Source organism: Crotalus tigris, unplaced genomic scaffold (genome assembly GCF_016545835.1).
Source record: "Crotalus tigris isolate CLP2741 ecotype Arizona unplaced genomic scaffold, ASM1654583v1 scf7180000017536.10889498, whole genome shotgun sequence".
NCBI lineage: Eukaryota > Metazoa > Chordata > Lepidosauria > Squamata > Viperidae > Crotalus > Crotalus tigris.
Window position 1 is genome coordinate 4,644,618 of NW_024096460.1, and position 15,653 is coordinate 4,660,270.

Genomic DNA, 15,653 nt, shown 5'->3' on the forward strand with positions numbered 1-15,653 from the left:
AAACCAGCCAATCCCGCTCAGGGAGCTGGTTTGTCGGCGCTGAGGCTGCTGGGAGAATCGGGCCGGTGAATTTGCGCGCGCGCGCGTGTACTCTACGTCCGTTGAGCGGAAGAGTGGGGGCGCGGGAGGCGTCCCTCGTTGTAACGCTGGAGGACAAGGTAAGGCGGGGGCTCGCGGTGGGGTAGAGGCTTCCCTACCGGCATTAGTCCTTCAAATCGAGAGCGTTCCATGAAAACCGGAAGTAGGCCTTTTGATCCATCCCCACGTTATTACAGTTGAGGGCCCCTTCCTTCCTTCCTTCCTTCACTCACTCACTCACTCACTGCAGTTGAGGGCCCCTGCTCCCTTCCCTTCTTTTTCTCGATCCTCGTTACTGGAGTTGAGGCCCGTCCCTTCCCACATTTTTGGAGTTGAGGGCCCCGGTTTCTCTCCTCCCCTGTCTCCCTCGCTTTTCTCTTTAAGGCTTCCTAAGTCAGGGAAGTCTTTAGCCTTTTTCCAAGTAAGCATGCATAGTATCCTACCGGCTGACTTTCTCCTATGGGAAGGTAGGAAGGCCACTCACACAGGTCATTGGCATCCTGAGGTGGATCATGGGCAGTCTGATAAACGAGAAAGGTGTACAGGTAGTCCTCAATTTACAACAGTTCATTTAGTGACCGTTTGAAGTTACAGTGGCATTGAAAAAAGTGACGACCGTTTTTCACACTTGTGACTGCTGCAGCCTCCTCGTGGTCACGTGATTTGGATATTTGACAACTGGTTCATCATTTATGATGGCTGCAGTGTCCTGAGGTCATGGCATCAGCTTTTGCGATCTTCAGTCAAGCAAAGTCAATGGGGAAGCCAGGTTCACTTAACAACTGTGTTATTAACTTAACCACAGTGATTCATTTAACAAATGTAGCAAGAAAAGTTAAAAAAAAAAAAAAATGGAGCAAAACTCACTTAACAAATTTCTCATTGAAAAACATAAATGAGGACTACCTGTATCTAAAGCAGCCATTCTGATTGGTAATTGTAATAAAGGTTTCATGCCACGGCAGATTTTTTTCATCTGGAGCCCTTTAGAAATTTTAGGGCCACAACTTCCAGAATCTTCATATTAGGAAAAAGTTGATTCAGAGTGATAAAAGACAGAATGAGTTTTAGAAGAAAGGATACTGAATTTGAAGTTGAAGAGGTGAAGGGCTACTAGAGCGTGTTGTAAACATTTGGACAATGTCTTGATGGCAGCCAGGTATTAAGACTTTGCTGTCATTTACAAAAACCTGCAGCCAGGTTTTTATAGGCCAGTAATATCACTACTAAAAGTATGAAAGATAAGAGCTCCTGCTTTGCACGTGCATTTTTTATTTTTTGAAAAATTAAAGCCCCATTCTGTTTATCTTAACTTTGTTATGTGATTTTCTATTTCTTTTCCCCTTTCAATTCTTTTTATTTTAAGAGCATTAGTGGTATGTCTAGTGGAGTCAATTAGATCTAGTGGCTTACTAGACTAGAAACTGAGAGACTGAGTTCTAGTTCAATTTTAGTCATGAAAGCCAGCTGGGTGACCTTGGGTCAGCCATACACGTAAGGAAGTCTGCTGGTTTGAAAAGTAATCCAGGTTAACTGCATTTCCATCTCTGACTGACAATATTAACAATGGACTGCTTTGCAGGTTTGTTGCAAGCTGCAAAATAGCATTTCAGATACTATTATTAGAGAGAATGCTTCTCATAAATTTTATGTGTACAATGGACTGTTTTTATATACGTTTTTTTTAATTTCAATGTTTGCTTTTTTAGTAATTAATACACTTTTTAGTAATACAAGATAAATAATGATGATCAATGCATTTGAAAACTGCTTTTTGGCTAGAATGTTTTTTCTTTTTTTAGTTTAAATCAATTACAACATAGTTTTTACAGAATATAAATGCCACAAATATACCAGTAGAAGAGAATATATGTACCTCAGCATTGAACTGTGTGAAGTCCTTGATGCTCTCTGAGCCTTGCTGTTTGCTTGTAATCATTTCATTTTCAACTAGGTAATAGTTGAATTAATAACTACATAATAACTACACCGCTTAGAGAGTGCTTGCACTTAAAGCGGTATATAAGTCTCATAAATAAATAAATAAATAAACATCAGTGTAATATATTACCAGTGGCATGCATATCAGTGTCACTGATAATGTTACCTAGTTGGGTGATGAAATGTCTGCAAGCAAATAACCAACCTCAGGGAGCACCAATGACTCAACTGCCACAAATGCTCATAATGTAAAATTACACCCATAAAAATTAACAAGAAATATATAGTAATACTACAAAGTTCTTCAGTTAAATTCATACTGTGGAGATGCATGTTATAGTATTATAGTATTATAGTATATATATAGCTAAGTATTTATTAAGAATTTTGTAAAGAAATAATGACTAAATAATCATAATTGCACTTCCAAACATGTTTATGTAGAAATTTTAAGCAATAATTACGCATCTAACTTTGCACAATCTTATCAGATGACTGGATCAAATGAATTTAAGCTGAACCAACCTCCAGAAGATGGAATCTCATCAGTGAAATTCAATCCAAACACATCTCAGTTTTTGCTTGTTTCTTCTTGGGACACATCTGTTCGATTGTATGATGTTCCTGCCAACACCATGAGACTCAAGTATCAACACACTGGAGCAGTACTTGACTGTGCTTTTTATGTAAGTTTTTTTTCTTCTTATGTTTTGAAATTTGAAAGTACCAAGAAAACACAAAGGAAATACTTAGTTCATCTAATAGATGATTAGAACTTTGGGCTGGACAGTATTCGGAAACATGTGTTAGCATTTTGCACATATGTGGACTTTTTTGCTCTTCCTTTCTAGAAATAATCTGTATTATCACCAAAAATCTTGCATTTCTACATGGGCTATTCTTTATCCAGGCCTTCAATTAACTGGTGAAAATATGAATTAAGTGTGTTATGTATTGGTATAATTCCTGGTGTTTTTCTTTATATATGCAATCTGCCATATTCAAATGAGTTTAGATATTTTACAATAATAAAAACAAACTTTTTTTTGTAATTTGGGAAACTGAAAAAAGGCAAGTTCTAGACTGATTATAAATAACAAAAGTGATCTTGTAAACTTGAAGATGGCAACTATCTAAAAGAGAACAAGGATGAAAAGTTGGAGGAGAAAAACAAAGTTCTTCCTATTAGTTGCCATAATATTCAACTGTAAAATTTTTTCTTGTTTCATTCTTAAAGTCTAGGCAGTAGGAAGAGTGAGTGTCACAATTTAAAAGGGCTAAAAGCTGAAATCTAGATCTGTTGCTGACTTTCTGCTTTACAGCCTAGTCGAATTACTGTTAACTAGTTGATAGTTGAGCAAGAACACAGTGCAGATTGTTTCTCAAAGGTGCTGGAATAATTTGTTCCCTTGTTCTTTAATTGTGTAGCAAGTTGGAATGGTTGTTGCTAGATGACTGTTGAAAGATGATGTTTTAATAAGGATAATGGAATAGCTTTATTTCCACTCTTCTCTTTTATTTTGCATCTTAGAGTGGCTCTCAGATAATTGGTTGGCTGTATTGAGAATTTTGAAATAAGTCAATATACAATTAAGTAAATCAAAATAAAATTGAATTAACGACAGGTAACTAGTCAAAATTGGCCTGGTCACAATTGTTAATTCTAAATAGGAAATCATTTTTATGTCACTTTTCATAATCATTCTTTCATATAATTGCTGCATCTTAGGTTAAGTTTAATTATTATTATTTTTTGCATATCTTGATACATACAAAGCCATCTTAGCCCATGGGAGGAAAATCTCCAAAATGTGGCTTGATGATACTTTATTAGAAGTAGCCCAAATTACATAAATAGTGGGTAGTTTTTTTAAGTTTTTCAGAACCTTTAATCAGGCAATGTGCTATATCAGTAAGGTGGGAGAAAGCAAAACAGTTCAAAACTTTGATAGAGCCAAAGCCGTGAGATCTGTAGGTCATAATCCTAAAATGATGACTCTGACATAAAGATTGGTAGACCTTAATCAATTAATATGTTGACAAATGTGTTGAATGAGAACTTACGTTTTAATCTTTATTTTTGCAATGTGTTTCAGCTACTGATTGAAAATAAACTTATCTCTAGTAAGTCCAAGGTACTGAAACTGAGTTGAGTTACTGTTCCTTCCTCATATACTTTGAAGATCCTGCATAACTTTCCTGATGTTTTCTGCTTATGTGTCTTTTTGGCATTACCATAAAATAACACAGGAACCAAATCACAATAATTAGAGAGCAAGTATATCACCAGAACCCCAAAGTATGCAACATTTATAAGCCTTACAGCTTTATATGTGACATTGGAGGGAAAAGTAGCTTTTACTATGTTTATTCTGCAATTATAGAACCTGTAAATAACTTTGTTTTGAAGGACCCTACACATGCCTGGAGTGGAGGATTAGATCGGCAGCTGAAAATGCATGACTTGAACACTGATCAAGGTAAAACTAACCTGATAGCGTCATAGAGTTTGCAGACAGAAAACATATCAGGCTTCAATAGTTGAATCAGGAGGGGAGCCATCCATGACTTATTATCTGAGAATAAACTTCCATACAGTCCTTATTTCTGAGTCAACATATGGGACTTCAATATAATTCAACAAAATAGAAAAATCTGGTCAAATTTCATAAATTATTGCTTTAGATGCTTTTGAAAGAAAATGTTTTATTTCTTCTCTATGAAACCAGCTGCGGTGTATTTTTTTTTATTTAAACACTGTGTTATTCATTTATCTAACATGGGGCAGTGACAACCAATATTATCTCTGTAACTGTAGACAGTGATTGTTTTGCTTATTCTCTCTTTTCTAGGTTGTATTCACAGCAATTTAATGTCATAGGCTTCCTTCTCACAATATTCTCTTTGCTGAGATTGTGGGAAATAGGTATTCATTGATCTATAAATTATTGGAGCACCATGCCAATGTGTACTTCAGTATTTGACAGATACTGCCAAATTATGTTAAATTGTTCCTGAAGCGTCTTTCAGCTAAAACAAAGAGGAACTTTGAAAGATTTTTTTTAAAGTGGATTTTATGTATTTGGTTGACTTTTTCTTTGAAAAATTTTCATGAGAGATTTTCTCAGAAGAAAGCCGCTTACTAAGTGTCTGATACCTGAGTAGAGTATATAATTGCAAAATATTAAACTCCTCATTATTTTAAAAACTGATTATTTTTAACTTTTGTTATTGCGAACTATGTGAACTATGATCAGGCACTTAGATATTGGAAGCAGACGAGCTGAATGAAATGAGATCCTTATAACATAAATAAATAAGAACTTTGCATAAGAGTGTTTGCATAAATTGACGGTATTGGAAAGCTCAGGCGTAACTTTGAAGGAAAAAGCTATTAAAGCGATAAAAGATTTTAAACTAAAAATTGTATTAAACATCCCGATAAAAGCTTCTAAACAGTTTAATACTATTATGTTGATAAATTGAATAGTAATATAGGAAGAAGGAGTTTATTGACAACGGTTTGTTGAAATTGTTTTGTATCTTAAATAGCGGCAAAGGCATGCACTAATGTGGTCATGCGGCATTCACCAGTTATTAGATCTTCCTGGTAAGCTGTTCATGACTAGAATTTTCAGTTGCATCCAGCAGTTAGGTGCGTAAATCTCTCTTATTCATTTGAAAATCTCTGCATGGGCACCAATTTCCCTGCTAAGCTTCTTTGAAATAGTGAGTTGATACCTATTAGTCTACATTTAACACTTCAGGAGTGTATATCTGTTGTAAAGATTAGAGGATCAAACATTCCTTAAAGGATGCCCCAGCAGCTATATAGATTAATGAATGGCTGGTCAAACCGTGATACTTATGCGTGAATATCGCCTTAATCTTTTTATTACATTTCACTATCCCTGTATCTAGTAAAGCTAAATGCATTATTTTTTTTTTTTCAAACAGAAAATCTTGTTGGCAGTCATGATGCTCCTATAAGATGTGTTGAATATTGTCCAGAAGTGAATGTAATGGTAACAGGAAGTTGGGATCAAACAGTCAAGTTATGGGATCCAAGAACACCTTGTAATGCCGGAACATTTTCTCAGCCTGAAAAGGTTTGTCCTGGTTATTTAGAGTGCTATACATCATTTCAATATGGATTAATTCTACTGATTACTGTAGATACATATCAATAAACATACAATTGCATAGTGAGTTAAAATTAATGTGTACAACAGAGATGTGCAAAACTTTTCTGTGAATGGAACATTTACAGAACAACATATCTGGATGTTCCAAATTAATATGATCAGCAGGAAAAATAGAATGCTCAATATTCTCAAGACTTTTCCCGTGGAACAGTAAGATTTGCATGCAACTAAAATATATTTGAGCAATTAAATGTTAATATCTCCCATATTAGGTCATTGTTTTGGGATTATACATTATGAAATCTCCTTTTCCTATTCAGGAGAAAAATGGTGGGAGAAAACTGGAGATTTACCCTTGGTTAAAGTGCTTATTTGTATGTTTGTTCTGTCTTTGAGTCAGACTTGATCCCTGGTAAATGGAAAAAAAAATCAATGCAGTTCTTTAGGTAGCACTTTTAGAAGTTACTTCGTAAGTCTGAGAGGGAGAGACTGGTCTAAGATCACCCAGCTGGCTTTTACAATTTCCTTGTTCCTACTCCAACATCTTAATCAGTAGACCAAACAGGGTCTCTTAAGGTGTTCTAATCAGCTTTAAAATGTCAGATATAACAAAAGTCATGGTTTAATTAAATTTCCATTCCTGAGTGCTAAATTGTACTTTTTCTATTCTTAAAGAAATTAGTTTGTGTAAACCAGTAATATAGTTAGTTAGCCAAGGTATAATATTCAGCATAAAAGTATTTTTTATATACAATATGAACTGAATACTTATTTCTTAGTCACTTAGTTAAGTCCTTATCAGAATTTTGCCTAGGATTCCTTAGGGGTTGGTTATCACATACTTGTTTCAATTTCACATGAACCACTGAGAAAAATCATCTGTCAATTCTGGGTCTGTCATCACAAGTAAACTATTAAAGGTGTGGTAAAACTTGAGCTTGTATGAAATTGTTTATATGTGGCTGTAATATAGGTTTTTTTTTGGCTCTATTAATTGGAGCAAGTCTTAATTTGTTGCTCTTGGGAACTACTGTATATGTTATTGTATGAGATTAGGATTAGATATTTCATTTAAATAGATACAATTAATTTGAACATTTCTATGGTAGTATAAATGCCGTAGAATATCCTTGGCCAAATTTATCTTTTATCTTAACATTTATATTTTTATTAGAATGAGACTTATGACTACAGGTAGTCCTCAATTTAAAACAGTTATTTAGTGACCGTTCAAAGTTAACTAAAAAAAGTGACTTAACAACCATTTTTCACATGACGGTTGCAGCATCCCCATGGTTGTGTGATCAAAATTCGGACACTTGGCAAATAGTTCACCTTTAAGATGGTTGCGGGTGTCCCAGGATTATGTAAGCACCTTTTGTGACCCTCTGATAAGTCAGTGGGAAGCCAGATTCACTTAACAATCATGTTAACTAACTTAACAAATGGAACGATTCACTTAACAATTGTTGCAAGAAAGATCATAAAATGTGGCAAACTTCACTTAACAAACGTCTCACTTAGCAACATAAATTTTGGGCTCCATTGTTCTTTGGGCCTATTTGGAAAGCACATTTGTTTAACATCTTTGAAATGCTGGCAAGTGTTTGATTCTTGGTATATTGAACTTTAGCAGCCCATATACTAAAATTAGGTATACTAATGCAAAATTTGCATCCTTTTGTTCAAGGTATATACATTATCTGTATCTGGTGACAGATTGATAGTGGGAACAGCTGGTCGAAGAGTTCTCGTGTGGGACTTACGGAACATGGGCTATGTTCAGCAGAGAAGAGAATCAAGTCTTAAATATCAGACCCGTTGCATCAGGGCATTTCCCAACAAACAGGTATTTAACTTGTATAGCAATATTTCATATTTAAGCTTGTTAAATGAAACATACTGTTGTTACTTCAGCTGTCTCCTGGCTTATTGAAATTTCCAAATTTTGCTATTTTTCTTTGGGTTCGTATGTGTCTAGACATGCCCGGAGTTGTTTTGAAATTAGTCAGTCTAGAAATTTGATGAATCGATTATAGTGTATGGGAATTCAGTTCAATGTACAGAAAATATTGCAACAGTATCATGTTTAGTATGGTTTTATTTTCCTAAAAGTTAGGCTTTCAGAAAATACATAAAACTACTTTCTTAAGCGCCCTTTCTAGATTGGCTTTTTCCTGGACCTGTCAACACTATGAAGAAAATAAACTTTGAAACAAGAGAGTCTTTATTTTGGTTACTGTACCATTATTTTTGATGGGATTCAGTGTAGCATCTAATCATTATTTTCTATTCTTGTGGTAGAAGAAAAAAGGAAACAAATTATCCTTTTGATTAAAAAATAGTAAGCAGTCCTAGAAGTAGATTTCTTTTTTAACACAGTGAAGGCATTAATTTTATCTATTATTTGTGGGCAAATACATTCCCTAATGAAGTCTTTGGGATGGCTTTTCATTTCTGAAAAGGTGTTGGGATATATTTTTGTTTCCAAGATTTCTGAATTAATCTTTCTCAGTAGACGTGAAGTAGGAAGTTATCTCCATCTTTGGAATCTTTTATTTCACAGGATACGTACATGATTCATTTTGAAGTGCACAGATGTAGGATGTGATAGAAGTATTTGCACAAAAGAAAACTTTACTAGTTGTTTGTGACAATAACTAAAGGATTGCTATGTGTTCAATAGGGCTATGTGTTAAGCTCCATAGAAGGCCGGGTTGCAGTTGAATATTTGGACCCAAGTTTGGAGGTGCAGAAGAAAAAATATGCTTTCAAATGCCACAGATTGAAGGAGAATAACATTGAGCAGATTTACCCCGTCAATGCCATCTCTTTTCATAATGTCCATAACACATTTGCTACAGGTAATTATTTTCTTATTGTATCACTGATAGTAGATATTCAGATCTAATTTGTATGGATAGTGATCCTGGTTTCATATGCAACATTGCATCAATTTTATTATTTATTTGGTGGCTAAGCAGCATACACAGGTTTATATTTATTTTTCTTCCAGAACAACTGCTCTGTTCAGCAATTTGATTTGTCCAGAGTTATGCAATGAATTTTTATGTCTGAGGGATGGCTTAGAACTTGGATTCTCCAGCAAGCCCTGAACCATTTTATGATCTTTGTATAGAAAATAGGATATTGTGAAGTCTTGGGCCATTATTTAGCCCCTGAAGTTCTTTTAATTGGCCATAACTGCAGTTCCTGAACATTTGCAACATGTTAAATTGAGGGGGGAAAGTACAGAGTGTAATGCCATTTGAACTAATTGAGTTGCACTGATTTCAGATTGTTGGGCTTGTTTCTTTTCTGATTTTTTGTTCTCTTATAGATAAAATTGATAAAATCTTTTGCACTAACCTTAAAAATCTGTACTAAGGTTACAGAAGAATGTAAAATTTGTTCCTAATAACTCCCTTCTTACACATCTATTTGTAGGTGGCTCTGATGGCTTTGTCAATATTTGGGATCCGTTCAACAAAAAAAGACTCTGCCAATTTCATCGGTACCCTACCAGTATAGCTTCACTAGCTTTCAGTAATGATGGGACTACTCTTGCAATAGCATCCTCATATATGTATGAAATGGATGACATTGAACATCCTGAAGATGGTATCTACATTCGCCAAGTGACTGATGCAGAAACAAAACCCAAGTAAGTATGCTCCACCCATACTTGAATTCCTCTAAGTGCTTATTCCAGGATTGATTATTTTTCTTAATTCATGCATAGCATTGTTGATTACTGTGGAAAGTACATTTTCACCATAAGACTGGAATTGATTTTATCTTCTGTCCACACTCTTGATATCTGTAGACTATTAGGTAACTGAGGGATAAAATTATCTATTTGTTTTAGCGAAGGAGATCAAAATTTCTTTCTTTCTGAATGAACTATTATACAAAACTGTACTATTTCTGGCTTATTGCTTTCAAATGAAGCTGAAGAAGCAAAGATCACCACTACGAGCAAAACTAATTATGTAGGATTTCAAACTATTGACTGTCATTTTTGCATGTAGGTCAGCTCTTAACTTTAAAATGTTGAGCTTGAATTAGATACAGCAGTTGCGTAAATTACATACACAACACAAAATGTTTAAATCCTTTGATATCCAAAATTATGCCACAACTGGTAACACAGACAAAATGGGGAGGTGCACAGACTTCATATATGTACTCTCAAACTAAATATATTGTGAGGTTTTTTTTCATCATCAGTGCTATTTAGTTATATTGTTTCTAGTGTATATTAAAATAAGAAAATGCATTGCATATGCTTGTAAGCTTTGAAAATAGGTTACTGATTACCGTCAATAGTCCACAAGTGTCTCACTGCCATTGGCATATGGACTTTTGGAAGGAAAGGTAGGGCAGGTATGGACATAAAATTGGCTGAATGCCTGTAGGAAAGCTAAATCTCTTAATATAAAACCGGAACATTATATTATTATATTAGAAAAAAGAGAAGGACGTGCAGTTTGCAATTTAGAGCTTTTGTTTGAATAAGATTGCATTTTTGTTTGGCCTTTTTATTATTTTGAATTCTTGTGAATTGGGAAAGCTTTGAGTCATCTTCCTAAACTCTGCCTGTTGAAGAGACTGTGAATCACATTGTATTTTTTTGCTCATTAAAACTTGTAATTGGATCAAAAGTATCTCACAGTCTGGTAATCTGAAATTTAACCCGATTACTGCATTTTGAGATAAAATTTATGGAAGGCTATTACAGTGATATTTCCAAAATCAATTAGTTCAATTGGAGTGATGCAAATCACTCAAGCAAAAGAACTAGAATTATGAAGAATGTCTAGATTTCAAGGATTATTTATTTATTTCACTTATAAAATGCATTATGTTTACCCCCCCCCAACCCCCCCCCTCCAAATATAAAATCCTAAACCCCATTCCTAAGGGCAATAAAAGATTGAAGTAATGACATTTCCATAGGTTAATATAAAACTTCATGGTGTCTTGGAATTCAGTACTATGTACATTTGTTTCACTTAGCTATATGATCTGCTTCAAGCATGTATATAAGTAACATTGCATTCACATTCTTCCAGAACTCTCTTAAAGCAGCAGCACATCACCTTACAATGAAGCCAGTAAATGTTCATTACATTACATTACATTACATTCTTAACATATTCAGATATTCAATCTGTGTAGAGAGACCCCAATAAAAGGTTTTAATATTTTAGGGGTAACATTGAATAATAATAATATATATATTTTGGCGAACATTTGTTGCTGTGCTTGGATGTATTGTTTAAAAATACTATCAAAAATAATAGAGACAGCATTCCAAAACAGCACTGTAGCAATAGCACTTAGACTTGCTGTATTTTATATGTCAATCATAATAATTTTAAATTTCATATTTTTAGTCAGTTTCTTTATTTTTGTCTATGATCTGTTATGCTTTGCATAGAGTGCAAAAAAAATCAGCTTAGTGCAAATTGTTTTCACTTAATCATACCCTTTTTCTTATGGATGTGTTCCTGTAAATTATTTACATTGCGAGAATTTAACATGGGAAACTCTCTTAGTGGAGTGAAGACAACCATATGACTTTACATTCAGCTGTTTCGATACTTGTGTTGTGCTTGCTAATTATAGGGATGCTTCATTCTACTTTTCGAGGAGGTTAATCTGCAATTAAACAATATTTCCTCTTAGCTGTCCATTATTTTCTGAAACAGATGGTTCATCATTTCCTGGGCTGTTAAAAACAGCAAGGTTAAGGTTAGACTCTTGGGAGTTGGTTAGTTTTGAATCTTATTACAGGATGTAGAAGCAAAACTAATAAGAATAGCACTTAATATCATTTTGTGGCTGCAAACAATTATTTATTAGTAAACAATTGATCCCAGAAGGGCAAATTGCTTGAATCGGTAATGAGCTGAGACAAGGCAGAGCATTCTGTATCTGTTTATTTGCAAAATAATTGTAACATAATTGCAATGCATTTAGACAGGCATCTATTTGGACTTGTTTCTCTCTATAAATGAATTTCTGAAAGTTTAATTTATTTTTCTACATGTTTATTCCTTTCTTCAGCCAGATGCAATAGAAATTTCATAGTGATTCAGTACAATAAACACATTCAATAATAAAATTGATAATAGCTCCTGACTTAACTTTTTCTATTACCATTTCTAAAATTCTTAATAATGATTCTGTTTTGATGTATTTTGAAAAACAAGGAAACATTAAATCTTCTTGGGATTTTGTAAAGGTTTGCTGCTTTAGAAAGTTAAAAATTTATTTAGAACAATACAGAAATGCAAATACATGTCTAAAATCTCTTTCTTTATTGCAGGTCAACTTGATCTTGATCAGAAACTTCTAGCAAAACAAACTAATCCTTTGATTAAAAGAAGATGTTTCAGTGTTGTTGTCATAATGTTTTCATTGGGTATATTGTAAATCTTTTTTAAAAAACATAGCCAAGAATTGTTAATTTTTGTTCACCTGATTTTGAAATATTTCTTTAAGCCAGTTAATTCTTTTGAAATGTGACAGTTGAATTTTTGTATAGATTAATGGTGGCCTAATTGTTTGAATAAATATTTTCAACCCTCTCTCTCTCGCTCTCTCTCCCCCCCCCCCCTATCCTAAAAGTCCTACTTTTAACTGCAGTGGTGGTAAACATTAAATCCTGAATTTAATAATGACATCGTTTTTGATGTACTGGGCTTGTACTTCAGCAACAACAATACGATAAAGAAAACATTTTGACTTTTTTCAAGCAACTTAAATTTAATGGCTGTAACTCTAACCCTTCCCTGTTTATTTTTTTTAATTGTAATTAAGTTCTGTGGTCAGCAGGTTTACGAAAGTATGTCCTGCAGATTTAAGGAATTTATAGAATAAATTGAAGTTTTATGGTTATAGTTAATAATCAGTGTCTACTTTTGAAATTTGATTCCTTGGAAAAAACTATATTTTGTCTTTAACAAGCACCCCAGTTCCACAACAGATATTTCTATCAGATAAAAACAATTGTTTCTACAAATGTGTTGTTACTTGCAGAATATTAATTTGAAATATAATAAATTCAGGATAGAATTGTAAGTTCTATATGGCTAAAATTTAAAATATGTAGATTTTCTTAACTCTTGAAACAATTTTCATTTACAACTGGAATTAAATACTGATGGCAATAAAATATGCAATTAAAAAAAGTGAAGAGATTGCTAAGAATATTGATCGATAGAATCTATGTGAAAATTTTGATAAATAATTATTTGTAGATCCCAAATTGTGCCGCCTTTGAAACTTTTCCTAAAATTTTATTTTTTGGGGAGGAAGCTTTGGATATTTCCTTTTGTTACTTAAACTTTATTAATCTGATTTTAGGATGTATTTTTCAGTTTTTATTTCCCCCCTCAAAATGTTTTCAGATTACATTAGTGGTTTTTAGAGGGGCATTTTTGATGATAAAGTTTGTTCACCTTTGTTCTAGAATTAGTAATAGTTTACATAGTTATAGAACAGGTTTGGTATCTGTGTTTATTAGTAATCTTTACCACAACATTGGATCATCTGATTATCTTTCTGTAATTGTCCCAATACCCTAATGGTTAGTCTCTGTCTTGGCTGTGCGATTCAGATATTCCTGAAAACATATTTCAAGAATAAGTATCAATTATTCTGTTTCCATTAAAAAAAAGTTATCAGTATATCATACTTCAGCCTGTTAAGTCACATTTAGCTTTGTTCCAGCTGTAGTCTGTCTAGATGGTCTTCAGATTAATGAAGTAGAAATGTATTGCTTCAGAGCAATGAAATCTTAGTAGTAAGGGTTATTTTTGAAATAGAAAGCCTTTCCATTTTATTCCCTTATGAGTCATGAAAATTAATGCATTCCATTTTTTCAGCCATTTGCTATTGCCACAATTCACAGCCTTTGAAAATGATTCTGAAACTGTCAACCGATCAAAGTACTCTGCTATAATACTAAACTATAGCATTAGTACTAGATATTATAGGAGGCTTATACAGGGCCTGTTGCAATCTTTTATACCTTCACTAGGCGCACAACAGAAGGCCAAAATAAGTGTAGGTGAGGCAAAGAAAAATTCAAACAAAGTGATACAAATATATTGGAGAATTTAAAGGTGCTGAGCCAATAAAATGCCAGTGAAATTCAAATAGCAGAGAAATTGGAAATAGGAGAATGTGGGTTAGACGTTGATCTATATATCAGATGCCAATACACATAAAAGCTCAGTCACCAAACCAAATAAGTGTGTTTTCAGTAGTTAGTTTTTTCTGACTAGTATCCATAGCCTCATTTATTACCGGCTCAATAGTGGAGGTGTTATGCAAATGGAAATTTGTAAGTACTATAGCAAAGAGGTCTGGTAAGACAGTGGATAGATAGTTCTGTTAGTAAAACAGTTGCATATGCATATACGTATACGTGAGGCATTCTTTGTATGAAGAAACAATTCATCTTTTTATTCTCTGAACTTATGAGGGCACAATTTACTGTTGTGTAATACACAGTAATCTTGCTTTTTGCTGTATGAGATAAGGCAAAATGATTCCTAGCAGTGTAACTGAGCTCTACAAAGCTTTTTTAAATGATAGCCTTTTGCTGAAGATTAGAGAGCTTTCCAGAACATAGAATCATACTGACCATTCTAATATTCCTTCCATCATCCCAGGCTGCACACAGGTAAAAATGTTACAAGATGTCTCTGAAAAGACTATCACATTGTCTTTATCTGTATATTTGTATCCTAAATGCTGTGCTGCCACATTTCAACAAATAGATATTCTGATGAATTAATTAGGATAATTTTAATATGTGTAAAATTTATACCCTAAACCCATTGAATACAGTCTTCTAAAGAAGGAAGGTTAGGTTAACAATGTAAACAGCTTCTTTTTCTTACAATGTTATGAATTTATATTTTGTACCTAGTCTGGCTTAAATATATTAATGGTCAAATTCCGTAGAATTTGGAAGCATATTAAAATAAATACTTGAATCTGTTTATTGTAAAGCTGTGCTGAAAATGCAGTGTGTTTTCAAAGACTTAGATTTTATGGACAAGAAAGCATGGGAACCAATGCAGATGTATTTATTTATCTAATTTATATAGCTGCCCATCTCACAGGCAAGTGACTCTTCATTTTTATATCGTACCACTACTTTTATGCCAATTGCTCAAATTTTTTTTCTCCTATCCTTTTGCACAAAATTTTAAATGATTCATAAATGAAGTTTAAATGTGAATGTCCTTGTTTAAATCAAGGGTCAAGCAACATTTCAGATTTTTGCCATTCACCAATCACTTATAACAGTGGTGGCGAACCTATGGCATGCGTGCCAGAGGCGGCACTCGAAGCCCTCTCTGTGGGCACACGTGCTGTTGCCCCAGTCTCGCCTCTCCCCATGACCCCCTTCTCACCAGCAGGCCCCCTGGAGGAGAGTCGCCCCCGAGCATGGCCCACATGGAGCAG

At 34.0% G+C, this 15,653-nt stretch overlaps 1 protein-coding gene across 2 annotated transcripts; it reads left to right on the top strand.

The window, feature by feature from the left end:
- Positions 1-15,182, top strand: BUB3 (BUB3 mitotic checkpoint protein). Of its 2 annotated transcripts, XM_039339752.1 has the most exons (8): positions 1-158; positions 2,511-2,705; positions 4,430-4,499; positions 5,977-6,128; positions 7,855-8,013; positions 8,851-9,028; positions 9,612-9,828; positions 12,499-15,182. In XM_039339752.1, exons 2-8 carry the CDS (start codon positions 2,511-2,513, stop codon positions 12,506-12,508), a joined length of 981 nt encoding a protein of 326 aa, XP_039195686.1. In that variant the 5' UTR covers positions 1-158; the 3' UTR covers positions 12,509-15,182. The 2 variants fall into 2 exon arrangements, with proteins under 2 accessions (XP_039195686.1, XP_039195760.1); XM_039339826.1 differs by lacking the exon at positions 12,499-15,182 and having other exon boundaries at positions 9,612-9,832.
- Positions 15,183-15,653: the final 471 nt, after the last annotated feature.

What these genes read in the sequence shown, in the direction of transcription:
- BUB3 (XM_039339752.1), top strand. Translation starts at nt 2,511, where the DNA reads ATGACTGGATCAAATGAATTTAAGCTGAACCAACCTCCAGAAGATGGA. An exon ending in CATTTTCTCAGCCTGAAAAG is followed by an intron (nt 6,129 to 7,854) that starts GTTTGTCCTGGT and finishes CTTTTGTTCAAG; the next exon opens with GTATATACATTATCTGTATC. An exon ending in CCATAACACATTTGCTACAG is followed by an intron (nt 9,029 to 9,611) that starts GTAATTATTTTC and finishes ATCTATTTGTAG; the next exon opens with GTGGCTCTGATGGCTTTGTC.